The sequence below is a fragment of the Pseudomicrostroma glucosiphilum genome (assembly GCF_003144135.1).
Source record: "Pseudomicrostroma glucosiphilum strain MCA 4718 unplaced genomic scaffold BCV69scaffold_16, whole genome shotgun sequence".
Taxonomy (NCBI): Eukaryota; Fungi; Basidiomycota; class Exobasidiomycetes; order Microstromatales; family Microstromataceae; genus Microstroma; species Microstroma glucosiphilum.
In genome coordinates this window covers 101,649-114,016 of record NW_020289928.1, presented here as the reverse complement: position 1 = coordinate 114,016, position 12,368 = coordinate 101,649, and the positions used below count along the sequence as shown (strand labels likewise).

The window sequence follows — 12,368 nt, the reverse complement described above, 5'->3', positions numbered from 1 at the left end:
GGCGGACCCTTGGCGCCGCGACTGACTGGCTGAGACTTGTCTGAGCGGCTGAGACCATCACCGGCAACCATCGTCACCCATCCCTACTACAACACCTCGCCGTCTCGGACCGGATCGTCTGCCTCGGTAGCAACATCTACAAGGTCATCGCCTACCATCTCCTCATCGTCTGCGATCTCATCCCATCCGCCTCTTGAAGCCCCGTGTTTGAATCAAGCAGCCTCAATATCCACACTACGCCATGCCTTCCCGCGGCTACTTTCACGACGTCGTCATCGAGGAGTCGGAAGAGGACGAGGAGCTGGCTCAGGTATCATCGCCAGGCAAGACGCCCACTCGGCGGACACCCCGCTCAGGATCTCTTGGCCCTACTTCGCCTACAGCAGAGCATGGTATCGGTGCTACCGGCAGTCCAGAGCAGCCCGCCGGATCGTCGACCTCTGCAGGAATATCGGCCCTCCATCGGCCGGGTCCATCGGTTCTCACAGGCCTCTCACACTCCAAGCGATCCACTTCCGAGCAAAGTGCCATACCACCCACTGCCAGCTCAGGCAGCCCCTCGCCCTCATCCTCGGCCGGCAGAGTCCCAGCGGCAGGCGCCGGTACCCGTACCGGACCCCGTCCCGTTCCTCGGTCCTCTTCTTCGCTGAGACACGTCTCTTCAACGCGCACCAAGACACTCTCCTTTGGCGCTCTACCAGAAGATGGTCCTTCTAGTAGCAGCACCCACTACAATGATACAGGGTCGACTGTACAGCGCAGGATCGATGCGAACGCAAGAAGAAGGAGGGAGATGCTCCAGCAAGAAGACTTCTGGGCTGCCGGCAGCGACGACGAAGAGCGCGATGATGGCAATGCCGCTGTGAGGCCTTCCGCTTTCGATCTGAGGAAACCTCTGCCATTGGAGAGTCTCGACAGCGATGAGGCCGATTCCGATACCATCATTAGACCGGCTACACGCGGTCTCAAAGGCAAAGGTGCCAACCGCAATACAAAGGGCAGTGGAGGCACACATCCTATCACGGGCGCTTCTGCTCGCAACGAGCTCAATGATTCCACGACGGAGGACGAACATCGCTTCGACTCTGGAGAGGAGACGTGGAGTGACGCTTGGCAGGATGAGGTGCACGATGAGACTCCACGAGTAGAAGATGAGCGACCGAGACCCCCTGCGAGTCAAGAGCCAAGTGCAGAGGACAGCCTAATACGCAAGAGTCATCCACCCCGTTATTTGAATCAAGATCCTGGCGGTCCATCTTCGACGGGCCCGCGGAGGGCACCTTGGCATCCTCGTGGCCCTCGTAACCAGCGCCCTGAGGCCTCTCCGCCCCTGATGGCCCGAACGTACAGTGGTGTGCAAACACCCGGCTTCCATTACCCAGCTGCCCTCAACACCCCCATGGAAGATTCTCCTGGCGGCGATTTCCCCGAGTACGAGCCTAGACAGAGGCTCGAGTGGCAGACGATGCTCGAGTCTGTCTTGGCTTCAGAAGTGCTCAGAAGTGAGACCAAGAGAATCACCAGCGTCGATGCTCCCGATCTCAGCAGAGAGCAGCTCATGTACAGGAGATGGCTGGACATTCGAGCTAGCTTGAGAGGTAGGGGTCATCAGAAGGGCGCTGTTGATTCAGAGGAGAAGAGGTTGAAAGATTCATGGCCGGAGATGCTCAAGAGCGTCGTCCAAGAGGTCAAGGCTTGTCGCGCCGCCCAAGAGGCCGAAGAGGTCGAGGCTGCCAAGACTGCTGCTGTTGTCCAGCCAGATTCGGAAGACGGCCGTATCTCACCCACTGCTCCTGCTCCAAGTCACGAGCATCACAGCAAGAAGAGGCCAGAGATCTTCAGCGAGGAAAAGGACGAGGAGATCTTCCAAGAAATCGGAGACCTCCTTGTCAGAGTCGATGCAGCAGAGTCGCAATTCCCTTCTTCGCGAAAGGTCAATGAGGTATTACCAGCGTGGAATGAGCCAGCTTTCCAGCTCAAGCTCGAGGCGCTTCGCGCTTGGCACAATACCAAGAGTCTATTGCGACTCCACTTGAAGATCCTCAAGGAGTGGACAGGAAGTGAGACACTCGAGATCGATGTCCCGCAAAAGTCACGCAATACGAAGAATGACGATGCATTCTCACTCCTGGCCCGTGTCAATGGCGATGTGGAAGGCACGACTTTCGTCGAGAGGATACTCAAGGAGGATTCCCTGCAGTCCACCTTTGAGAACCGGACCTTGAACAATCTGAACAATCTAGTCATCAAGACGAGAGATACTATCAAGCAGTATCACAACTCCTTCTGCTCGATGAAGCTCCCCTCCTTTGCTCCCGAGCTGGTGGAACTCATCTCCTTCCCGATGAGGCTGATGGAAGGAGCTCTACGACTTCGCTTGGACTATGCCGGCAAGATCAAGGAGCCTTCATTGCTCATCATCGACTCCCTCACCGACGATCTGCGTTCGGCTTTGAACATGGCGCTTCGAACGAAACAAAGCTACCAGAGCATCATGGTTCCTGACCCTTTGAATGGCTGGGACTTGCATCCTTCCATTGGTCAAAGCTACGACGTGATCTTGCGAGATGCACTGAGGTTCTTCTTCCGCTTGATCAGCTTCAAGCTCAAAGGAAGCATCTTCTTCAAGGAGACGGAGATTCTAGACAATGAGTGGCTGTTCTTGAGCAACGCGGTGTCAGTCATTGAAGGAGGAGACGTCATCGTGGCCAAGAGCATCACAAAGATTGTCAACAAACTCTTTGCTCGGATTTGCACCTACTTCGAGCGAGAACTCTCGGCTCCCTCGACGACTCGGGGTAAATCTGCCAAGGTGGCCGATAGCACTGCGACTGGACCTGCGCCTCCTGGCACAGAAGTCACCGGGCGTGGTCCTTCCCTCGCGGGCGGTCTGACAAAGGGTACCGTCCATCTGACCTTGAGCGAAAAGGTCAAGTGGATCCATGCAGTCTTCGACAATGTCCGCATTCGCAGTCGTAAGCTTCTTGGTTTTGCTAGAGATATCAGGAATCGTCTTGACAACTCGGCCGAGTACGACCTGGGAAGTTTGAGGCCGCCTTCCGATGGTCAAACAGACAATGTTGACGCGGGCGAGGTCGATGGTGCTGCAGGTGCCAGTGCGGCTGCCAAAGACGCTGTCGCTCAGCAAGGAGGTATGGACCTCAATCGCTTTCTGCAGACGCTCATCAATGCCAACTACTTCTTAGTGTACACGGAAACGTACGAAGAACAAGGCATCTACATCATTGCAGAGCCTAGTCTTCACGACAAGCCTGAAGTGATCCAGGAGTTGTTGGGCAAGTGTCTCATTAGGGTCACACTCGCACCGCGTATACCCACTCAGGCCGACCCGGTGTACGGGACTGCCGAGGAAGTAGGCGGCACTGCGGAAGGCACCAACCCAGAGGAGGGAGAGGTGACCGCTGCTGCTGCCGCCGCTGCCGCCGCTAGGCACGAGGCCGAAGAAGAGCCACCCCGATATCTTCTGCTCTTGACACCTCGAGATCCCTTCCTCTGGACTGGCCGAGTCATGACTCACAGGATGGATCCCGTCGAGGTCAATCTTGGTGAGAGACGGTTGCGTCTCATTGCCGATGGATCGAAAGAGCGACTTGCAAAGTGCAAGAAGCACTTCTACAATGTCTTTGCCACTACTTCTGATTTGCCTCCAGACAGCACTCTGAAACCGGCGACTGGACGACCAAGAAAAGGTACCACTAGCGCCAGTGCTCCGCCTGCCGTCCCTACTCCCGCTGCTGTAGAGGAGGAGATGAGTGTGCCCGCTGGTTTCCCTCTGGAGGTCATCAGTGAGCACATGGCTCACATGGCTGACGTCCAGCAGGAGTTGCGAAGCATCAACAAGGGTGTGTATATGCTATCCAATACGATCCTCAATGCTGTTCCTGGGGTGAGAAGAAACATGCGCGGCCGGCACCTCAAGCGTAAAGGCAACAACTCCTCAATGACGAACAAGGCTGCCAGTGATGAGACGGACGAGTTGATCCAGAACTGTTTCAGCATGGCTGCAGAACAGGGCTTCCGATCTCTACCCTTCATCGAGTCGGCTCGTCTGAGGGGATACATGACCTTGGCTCTTGCACGGCAGGCCATCGATTGGGTCGGCTTCATCTGCGACGACTGCATTCCTTCGGACCGCAAGACGTTCAAGTGGGCCGTAGCTGCTCTGGAGAATGCGGTGCAGGTGACGAGGAATGAGAATATCTTCCACCTCAACGAAGACGACTTCAACTTGATGCGGACCAAAGTCGCAAGCTGTGTCGCACTGCTCATCTCGCACTTTGATATTCTTGGAGCTCGAAGCAGTGTAGCCAAGGCTAAGGAAGAAGAGCACAGGCTGACGCAGGAGAAGGCAGATCGAGCTGCTACGGCTGCAGCGAAAGCTGCTGCTGTCGAGTCGGGGCAGGATGCGACCGTGGTAGAGCAAAGACACGTCGTAGCTCTGAAGCTGATCGAGGGCATGGGCGGTGCAGGTCCTCCACCTATGCTCAACCGAGCCGATTCGGGAATGGAAGCTACTGAAGAGCGATGGGTCACCAAGATGATCGAATGGGACCAGGCTCGCCAAGCTATCGAATCGGAGCAACGACTAATCGGTCGCGTCCTCGACGACACGCGTCTGGAGGATCAAGGACTGCAATTCCTCGCTTCCTCCTCGAGTCGTATACAGATTCGCTGGCAACAGGGTCGCTTCATCGGAGGCGGCACGTTCGGCACTGTGTACCTCGCTGTGAATCTCGACTCGGGTGGTCTGATGGCCGTCAAGGAGATTCGCTTTCAAGACATTTCCAGCACTCCCTCGATGTACAAGTCCATCAAGGACGAAATGGACGTCATGGAGATGCTTAGCCATCCGAATATTGTCGAGTACTATGGTATCGAGGTGCATAGGGATAAAGTCTATATCTTTGAGGAGTATTGTCAGGGAGGAAGCTTGGGGCAGCTACTTGAGCACGGCAGGATCGAGGATGAAGCGGTGATTCAGGTGTACACGCTACAGATGCTCGACGGTCTCGTCTACTTGCATTCTCAGGGCGTGGTGCACCGAGACATCAAGCCAGACAACATTCTCTTGGACCATGAAGGAGTCATCAAGTTCGTCGACTTCGGTGCTGCCAAAGTCCTGGCCAAGAACACCCGCACTGTACAGCGCTCCCGTCGGACGGGCTTCGTGGGCGGCGGTGCGGGCAACATGGCTGGTATGGTCGGTCCAGACGGCAAGCCCGTAGGTGCGGCAGCGGTGCAGTCGCTGCAAGGCACGCCGATGTACATGTCTCCCGAGGTGATCAAGGGGGAAAACAAGGGCCGCCGAGGCGCAATGGACGTCTGGTCCCTCGGATGCGTCGTTCTGGAATTTGCCACGGGACGAAGACCCTGGAGTCAACTGGACAATGAGTGGGCCATTATGTTCCACATCGGAATGGCGCAACAGCACCCACCTCTCCCGGAGCCGGGTCAGCTGAGCGAACAAGGCATAGATTTTATCCGACAGTGTCTCATGATCGACCCTTATGACCGGCCTTCGGCGGCGGAGATGCGTGAGCATCCCTGGATTCAAGACCTCGTAGAGCAACTCAACGCTGCCGCCATCGAAGAGGATGCCGCCTCGTCCATGGCCGATGGAGCGTCTTCTGTAGGCATCAACAGCGTCGACTATTCTGCCAGCGGTGCTGGTTCCGGTGGAGGTGGAGGGGCCGGTAGTGGCGGAGCAGGGGGTGGGAATAGCGCCCTCTCTTCTCTGTCGTCATCGACGGTGCCAATCATTTCTACACAGGGACACGATAGCGCGGCAGGGGTGGCGGCAATGGCGGCTACGCCTGCCACGAGGAGTATCAATAGCTTCATTGCCAGCAGACCACCCACGGGCTTCTAAGGACAAGAGGAGGAGACGAGGATTAGGGGAGCAGCGGTGCGGACAAAGGGTTCATCCAGAACGGTAGATGTTCTGAATGGTGTAAGAATTGATAGTAGAGCCCAGTAAAGTAAAGGTAGACGGAGGCGCGTGTGGAACGGGTTGTGTTGTCATCGCAATATGTACGATTAATCTCTATCGCGCTGCATCTCTCGTGGAAAGATTACGCATACATTATAGCCACAGCGTCAGGGACCACACAATTGCATCTATCTACATGAGACCATCCACCACACCGACCTCGCCTCCACTCCCCAATCTCAATTCCCCACCGCCCTATTCCTGTTCTGAACCGAGACGATGTAATTGGCCAAGCTCATGAAGAATTGCTCGCATAGTGCACTTGTGTAAAACTCATGCTGAGCATTGTGCTGTTGTTCTAGATTGTGAGCAATTTCATGCGCCACGGAAAAATAGGTAGAGATGAGCGCATCGGTCACTTCTCCCTTTGCGACATCCTCGTCGTGCCAAGCGAGGTAGAAGCGGAGATTGAGCCAGATGGTTCCTCCTCGGTTAAAGGCGATGGTGGGTCCTTTTGTATCGACAAAGACGTGCATACTTCGTGGGTCTAGACCGAAAATCGCTCCTACTGGACGGTAGATCGTGCTGATTAGACGCTCCAGCGCACCTTGATTGCGCGCCATCGTCTCGCCTACATCGAGGTCTTTGCCGAGGTAGACGCGCATCCCTGCCACTTCACCCGCGAGGGTCAGGTCAGTCTCCACGCCGGAATTGTCACAGTAGGTGCTGTTGGCCTCCTTGACATTCGTCGTCTTTGCTTCGGAGCGCACGGAAGTCGAGGCGTCCGGCCGGGACTGCGCGATAGCCGAGAGGACATTGCGGCGGATCGAGTCGAGAGAAGAGGGCTGCTCGGGTGGCTTGCTACCTCCACCAGCACCTCCGCCCGTAGCAGGTGAAGGAGAAGCAAGAGAGCCTTGCCCCTCATGATCGTTGGCGGATCGACCTGCAGCAGTGATAGCTGGTGGACGGACAATGGACGAGGTTCCCGACGCTAGAGAAGACTCTGGTCTCCTCCAGCGATCTTTGAAGCTAGAGAAGAAGCCGCCACCACTGTTACTGCTGCCCGTCCGGTCCATCGATGGTGGACCTCCTGGTGGAGTGCTGGCACCTCCATCATCATCGCCGCCCATCGCGTTAAAGACGGATCCTTGTCCACCACTTCTGGTACCCCGACGTCGCTTCTCGTACTTGCCTTCGCTGAGTAAAGCAATCGTCTTCTCGAGATGGTCCTCCTTCTGTCGCCTCAGCGCAGACTCGATACCCTCTGGATCAGCATCAGGGAACATGGCCGAGGCTTGCTGCGTCCACTCCTTGAATTGCGCATCACTGGGAGGTTCTGACAAGGCTTCCAGCTGGGCTTGGCGCTGCTGCTCCATCTGACTACGCTCGTAAGCCTCTCGCTCGGCCCTTCTTTGCTGTAGAATCTTGTCAACGTGAAAGCCTCGTCTCTTGAGATCCCTCAGAGAGGTAGACAGGAGCGTCATGAAGAGCAATACCTCCTGGAGCCTCTGCCTCGACAGAAGGAATTTATTGAGGGCAGCAGCCACCTCAAACCAGTCAATGTTCATGTTGCCCGCGATAGACAACTTGACCTTTGTCCGAGTGACGCTGCGCTCTTGCTGAGCCATGGCGGAAGCTTTCTGAATATCCTGTTCCACCAGCCCATTGAAACGAAGAATGCGATGAAGTCTCAGTCCATCTCCATCGACTTCGACCACTTCCAGTGCAGACTTGAGCCACTCTGCATCGTTGCGAATCTCTCCCTTGTTACCAGATTGGCGGCATTCGAAGAGGAAGAGAGGTGTCCGCTCCAGGACAAGAGCTTTCACCTCTCTGCTGCGCTTGCTGTCGGGCAGTACTCGGCCAGCAATCATGTACTTCTCTTCGATGAGGGTGCTGAGTTTTGGCGAGCCCAGCTCGGCGTAGAGTCCCTGCTCAAGAAGGTCTTCATGGGGCGCCGAGAAGAGCGAGGAGCCAAAGATCATGCCGGCATTGGCATCGTCGAAGATGACTACCTCGGAAGGTCGCTTGAGGGAATGTACCAGCATACCGGCATCTTCGCCTTCATCTTCATCTCCGTCCTCGTCGTCTAGGAGACTCTTCTCCGTTGCCTTCCTGCCCGCCTCAGGAGCATTGCCAGACGTAGGGCCTCCATTTTTGACCCTCTTGGACCCCAAGAGAAAAGCACTGTCCTTCATTGCAGTGCGCAAAGGCCTCTTGATCCTGCTCCAGTTGGAGGCAATCTGCCTCAGCAGGCCAAGGTATGCCTCAATGGAGCCGCACAGATTGTAGAAACGCGTAGGGTCAGCGATAAGTCTAGTCGTGATCTCTTCTATGGATGGTTCGGTCGAGACGCCTATTAGACGGAGGAAGGAGTTCGCCCGAGGACCAAGATCGGGAACGTAGAGGAACACGGAACGGAATGCCTCGACAGTGTCATTGCTGCCAAAGTAGCAAGAGCTCGGTGCTACTAGCTTGATTTGTGAAGAGCTCTGGTCGCCTGCTTTGGGCGTGCTAAGAATAGGTATGATCGAAGCTGACCTCAGGACCGAGAGGTCGTGACTGGAGAAGGATGTCTGTACAGTGGCCAGATACTCAAAGACTTGCTTTGCCCTTTCCAGAGTCTTAGGAGGATTGTTGATCAGGTGTGAGATCAGAGTCACTGGAGCTGGGTCTGCTCTGAGCTGAAGCTTAGGCACATCGGTGGGAGATATGCCAAAGACAACGGGAAAGCCCATCACTTGAGCCGCCTCGTTCGTATAGACTTCGGTAGGCTTTAAGCGGCTGAGCTCGCCAGGCTTCCCTTCGTCCGTCGGCGCCAGGCGGCAGGGAACAAAGGCAAAATTCTGGCCAGACCCTACTTTGTATGTGTCCCTATATGCGGCCTTGTCGAGGAAGTATGCCAATGCTTTTGACCGAACGGAATCGTCATGGGAGGCCGCCAAGGCGAGTATACTTTCGACGGGTGGATTCTTAAGCAGACCGAGCTCAGCAGCGAACTTGGCCTCATCACTGCCGCTCCTCCAGGGCTTAGCAGTTCCTTTGCTGCTCCACTCCATAAGTGGTAGTCCTAGCCCTCGCAGAGTCTCTGTAGGCTCGTAGAGCTGAGATGCTTTGTAGCGGATGACTTTTGGCTTACCCTCCTTCCCAGGCGGTCCGACCTCGCCTTCTTTTGGCCAGATGGGCGTCTTCTTAAGTCTATCCACCTCAAGTGCACTCAGAGAGTCTCGGATGGATGCCAGATAAGTCAAAAGCTCGACGTGCGACCAATCGCCGCCTCCTAGCAAGCGGGTGAAGATAAGCTGCAGCTCAACATGTTTTCTGACGCAAAGCGCAACCAGTACCTTCTCCAAGTTGCCTTTGATCTGGGCATTCGGAAATTCGACGATCGCCAGATCATCAAAGAGGGAGACATTGGCGAAGTAGGATTGGTCTGGTCGTCGCATCCCTTGCTTGGTCGGAAGACACGTCATTGAGGAGAAGATCTCAATTGTCTCTGCCTGTTGCTTCCCGGACAGGTTGCCCCAAGAACGGCTCACTACGCCAAAAACTTTCTCGGCAAAGTGCGGGCTCAGCTGGAGGTTCGTTTCAGCAGGGCATGCTGCCTCCGAGCTCATCTGAGACAGGTGAGCCAGCCATGTGGGGATGCTCAATTCCACCCAATCGTATGTTGTGGAGAGCTCGTTGACAGTGAAAGCTTTCGACACTTCGTACGCCAAGCAGCTAGGAGGGAGCGAGACGTCGGCGGGTACTCGTTGCGGGTTCAGAACTTGTCGGACAGAGCCCAGAGGTTGGACCGTGTCCTGGCCGTCCTTGCCACCCGACACGCTCACGACTGCCGAGTCAAGCAGCCGAGTCCTGAGCCGAGTGTCGTATCCAGGATGCCGACTGACATTGATCCACCACCGTAGACAAGCGACCATCTCCTCCACGTCGAGGGCTCGCGAGCCGAGCTCAGAGAAGACGTCCTCCATAGTAATGTCCTTCACGAGGTTTCTTGACCGCACCTGATTGAAGAACTCAGACGCTTCCTCGATATGAGTGGGAGGAATGACAGGCAGACGTTTGACGAACTCCAGCAGTACTGCATTCGGCAACCGCACAGAAGAAGAGACCTTGACTCCCTGAGTCGAAGCGAGAGTGAGGACGTTCTGGCGCGAAGACGCGAAGAAGCAGTTGAGGAACGTAGCAGATACTCTTGGTGAAGGGGAAGAGTCCTTCATGGTGAAGAATCGCATAGTATGCAGAGCCTTTTCAAGCAGACGGTCTCTGATCTCCTTTCCAGTTTCATCAGCTTTATCAGTCCACGTCTTCCTCAGCAGCTCCAGCTCTGCTTCAAAGACGGCCCGACAAGTGTAGCCTCCTATTGCTAGCAGCTCAGTGTTCCAGCGCGCACAGTGTCGATCGATGAAGTCGATAGATTCACGCTCGACAGTGGGGATGAAGCGGGCGGCCTGTGAAGATAGGGAGAAGTGTACGTGTAAGTGGCCACCTTCCTTCTTCCCCTTCCTTCCGTTTCAATCCTCTGTACTCACGACATGCCCGGCGAATCCAGTAGTTTGATGCGTTCGGAAGCCGATGAAGACATTCCCGAGCTTATTCAAGTTGGGCATGAGGCCATCGAAGATGATCTTGGGTCCGACCTCGGAATCTGCCGCAATCGCAACCTTGGCCACTTCGTCAGTTGTCGCTGCCGTAGTTTCGCTGGCAGCGTTACTCGCATCATATTCGTCTTTGCCGACCCAGATAAGATTGAAGGTGGTCTTGCTCGGCGGCGGTTTCTTGGTCGAGCGCTCGATCTCGCGCTTGAAGGCAGAGTCGGCCTTGACGTCAATGTGGCTGGTAGCCACTCTCAGAAGAGCCTTGGCAGAAAGCCTCTTCAGCAGTCGTGCGGTCTGAGCCTCCTCGCTTTCCTTTTGAGCGTCAGCTCTAGGAGCGAGCATGACATTAGACTTATCCTTGGTCCTACCACCGCCAAAGGCATTCTGCAACATACTTGTAAGGCCACCCGACTTGGTGAGAGCTGCCGTCAAGCTGGGCTTCTTCTCTTTCTCCCTCTCAAGCCTGATCCTCTCTCGTTCTGATTCCCATAGAATGGCCATTGCATCGACATCGATCTTCATGCCCCTGCTTTCGACCCGCTCGACCCTCATCACCTTCTCCGGCGAGTAAGCGTTGAGATGACTGGGAACTGCAAGAGGTCTAGTGTCCTCAAGCGTCTTGCTCAACTTGCAGAGCAAGTGAGAGTCAAAGAAGAGGTCAATGTGACGAACGTTGGCGGTGAAAGTGAGAGATGTAGCCAGAAATTGAGCCAGCTGTAGAGGCGATTCGGGGAGTGGGGAAGGTGACCGTAGGGACATGAAGAAGGTCGTCCAGGCTTTGCCGGAAGGTGAGAAGTCCGTTGCAGCAGAAGGGTTCTTGGCTCGGCGACTGCCATTGCACGAAGAAGATTAGAAGGTTAGAGACGTTGGCCGATCTTTCCTTGACTATGGACCTTGCAAACTCACGTAAAGAGCGAATCGCCTTTCCAGAAGAAGCCCATCAGTTCCTCACCACTGCTGACCACGGGTTCCTCGCAGATGCTAAAGAGGGAGTAGAAGCCCACACCGAAAGCCCCGATGCGATCTGGGTCCGGGTTCCCCTCTGCTATGCGCCGTAATCTAGACCAATCCGAAGAGCTGAAAGAGGCGCCATCGTTCTTGAAAGTCCACTTTGCCAAGGGCGCCTTGAACCTGGGTAGTTGGGCGGCGGATGAAGTGGCTACTTGAGATACTGTGCTTCCGGTGGCGGTAGCAGGTGTGGTGTTACTTGTGTCGAAGTGGAGCTGACAGTGGGTGGCTCCGGCATCGTCTGCATTCTGGAGCAGCTCGCGACTGTGGAATGTAGGAGGGAGACGGAGTGACCAGAAGAAGAGGCGTCAGTGGCGAACGAGTGAGCCGGAACGAGGGTTGTGTTGCATGGGATGATGTGACTCACAATACGGTGAATTCAGCTGCGTATCTCGCCAAAATCTGAGCGTGACGGGGGGGAGGTAATGTGAATGGTGAGCATATATGAAAGGGCCGCTTGAGCCTTTGCCTAGCTTTCGTTGCTACCGGTCTCACCTTGTCTATGAGTGCCCTCTGATTCACGGTGACTGCATCCTCGCTGCCCGTCTCCATGAGCGCCCTGCGAGCTACGTCGTCTGCCATGGCGAGGAAGTCGCCGCAAGCAGATGGTCCTGCCTAGGAGAGGGGTAAGAGTAGATGAGGTTGGCTGATGAAGGTGGCTGACGATGGTAGTGACCACTTGAGTATTTGCCCCCCAGGGCGGCTCAGGGCGGATAATTACTTTAGTCTGCCCTTCCGCCACGCCCCGCTTTCCGTGTTGCGTCGCCCTTGTGCGCATGGGCCGCCTTGCAACCGCGTTGCTGCCAGGA

At 55.6% G+C, this 12,368-nt stretch overlaps 2 protein-coding genes across 2 annotated transcripts; one reads left to right on the top strand and one right to left on the bottom strand.

Annotated features, from left to right (window-relative positions):
- The first annotated feature begins 68 nt into the window (after positions 1 to 68).
- BCV69DRAFT_285032 (hypothetical protein) lies at positions 69 to 6,228 on the top strand. The gene has a single exon (XM_025493249.1). It carries the CDS (start codon positions 242 to 244, stop codon positions 5,888 to 5,890), a length of 5,649 nt encoding a protein of 1,882 aa, XP_025345566.1. The 5' UTR covers positions 69 to 241; the 3' UTR covers positions 5,891 to 6,228.
- Positions 6,019 to 12,231, bottom strand: BCV69DRAFT_273733 (hypothetical protein). Its single transcript, XM_025491018.1, has 5 exons — positions 12,055 to 12,231; positions 11,927 to 11,961; positions 11,458 to 11,823; positions 10,486 to 11,380; positions 6,019 to 10,404 (listed from the first exon to the last, which is right to left on the bottom strand). Exons 1-5 carry the CDS (start codon positions 12,139 to 12,141, stop codon positions 6,190 to 6,192), a joined length of 5,598 nt encoding a protein of 1,865 aa, XP_025345565.1. The 5' UTR covers positions 12,142 to 12,231; the 3' UTR covers positions 6,019 to 6,189.
- Between the last annotated feature and the right edge of the window lie 137 nt (positions 12,232 to 12,368).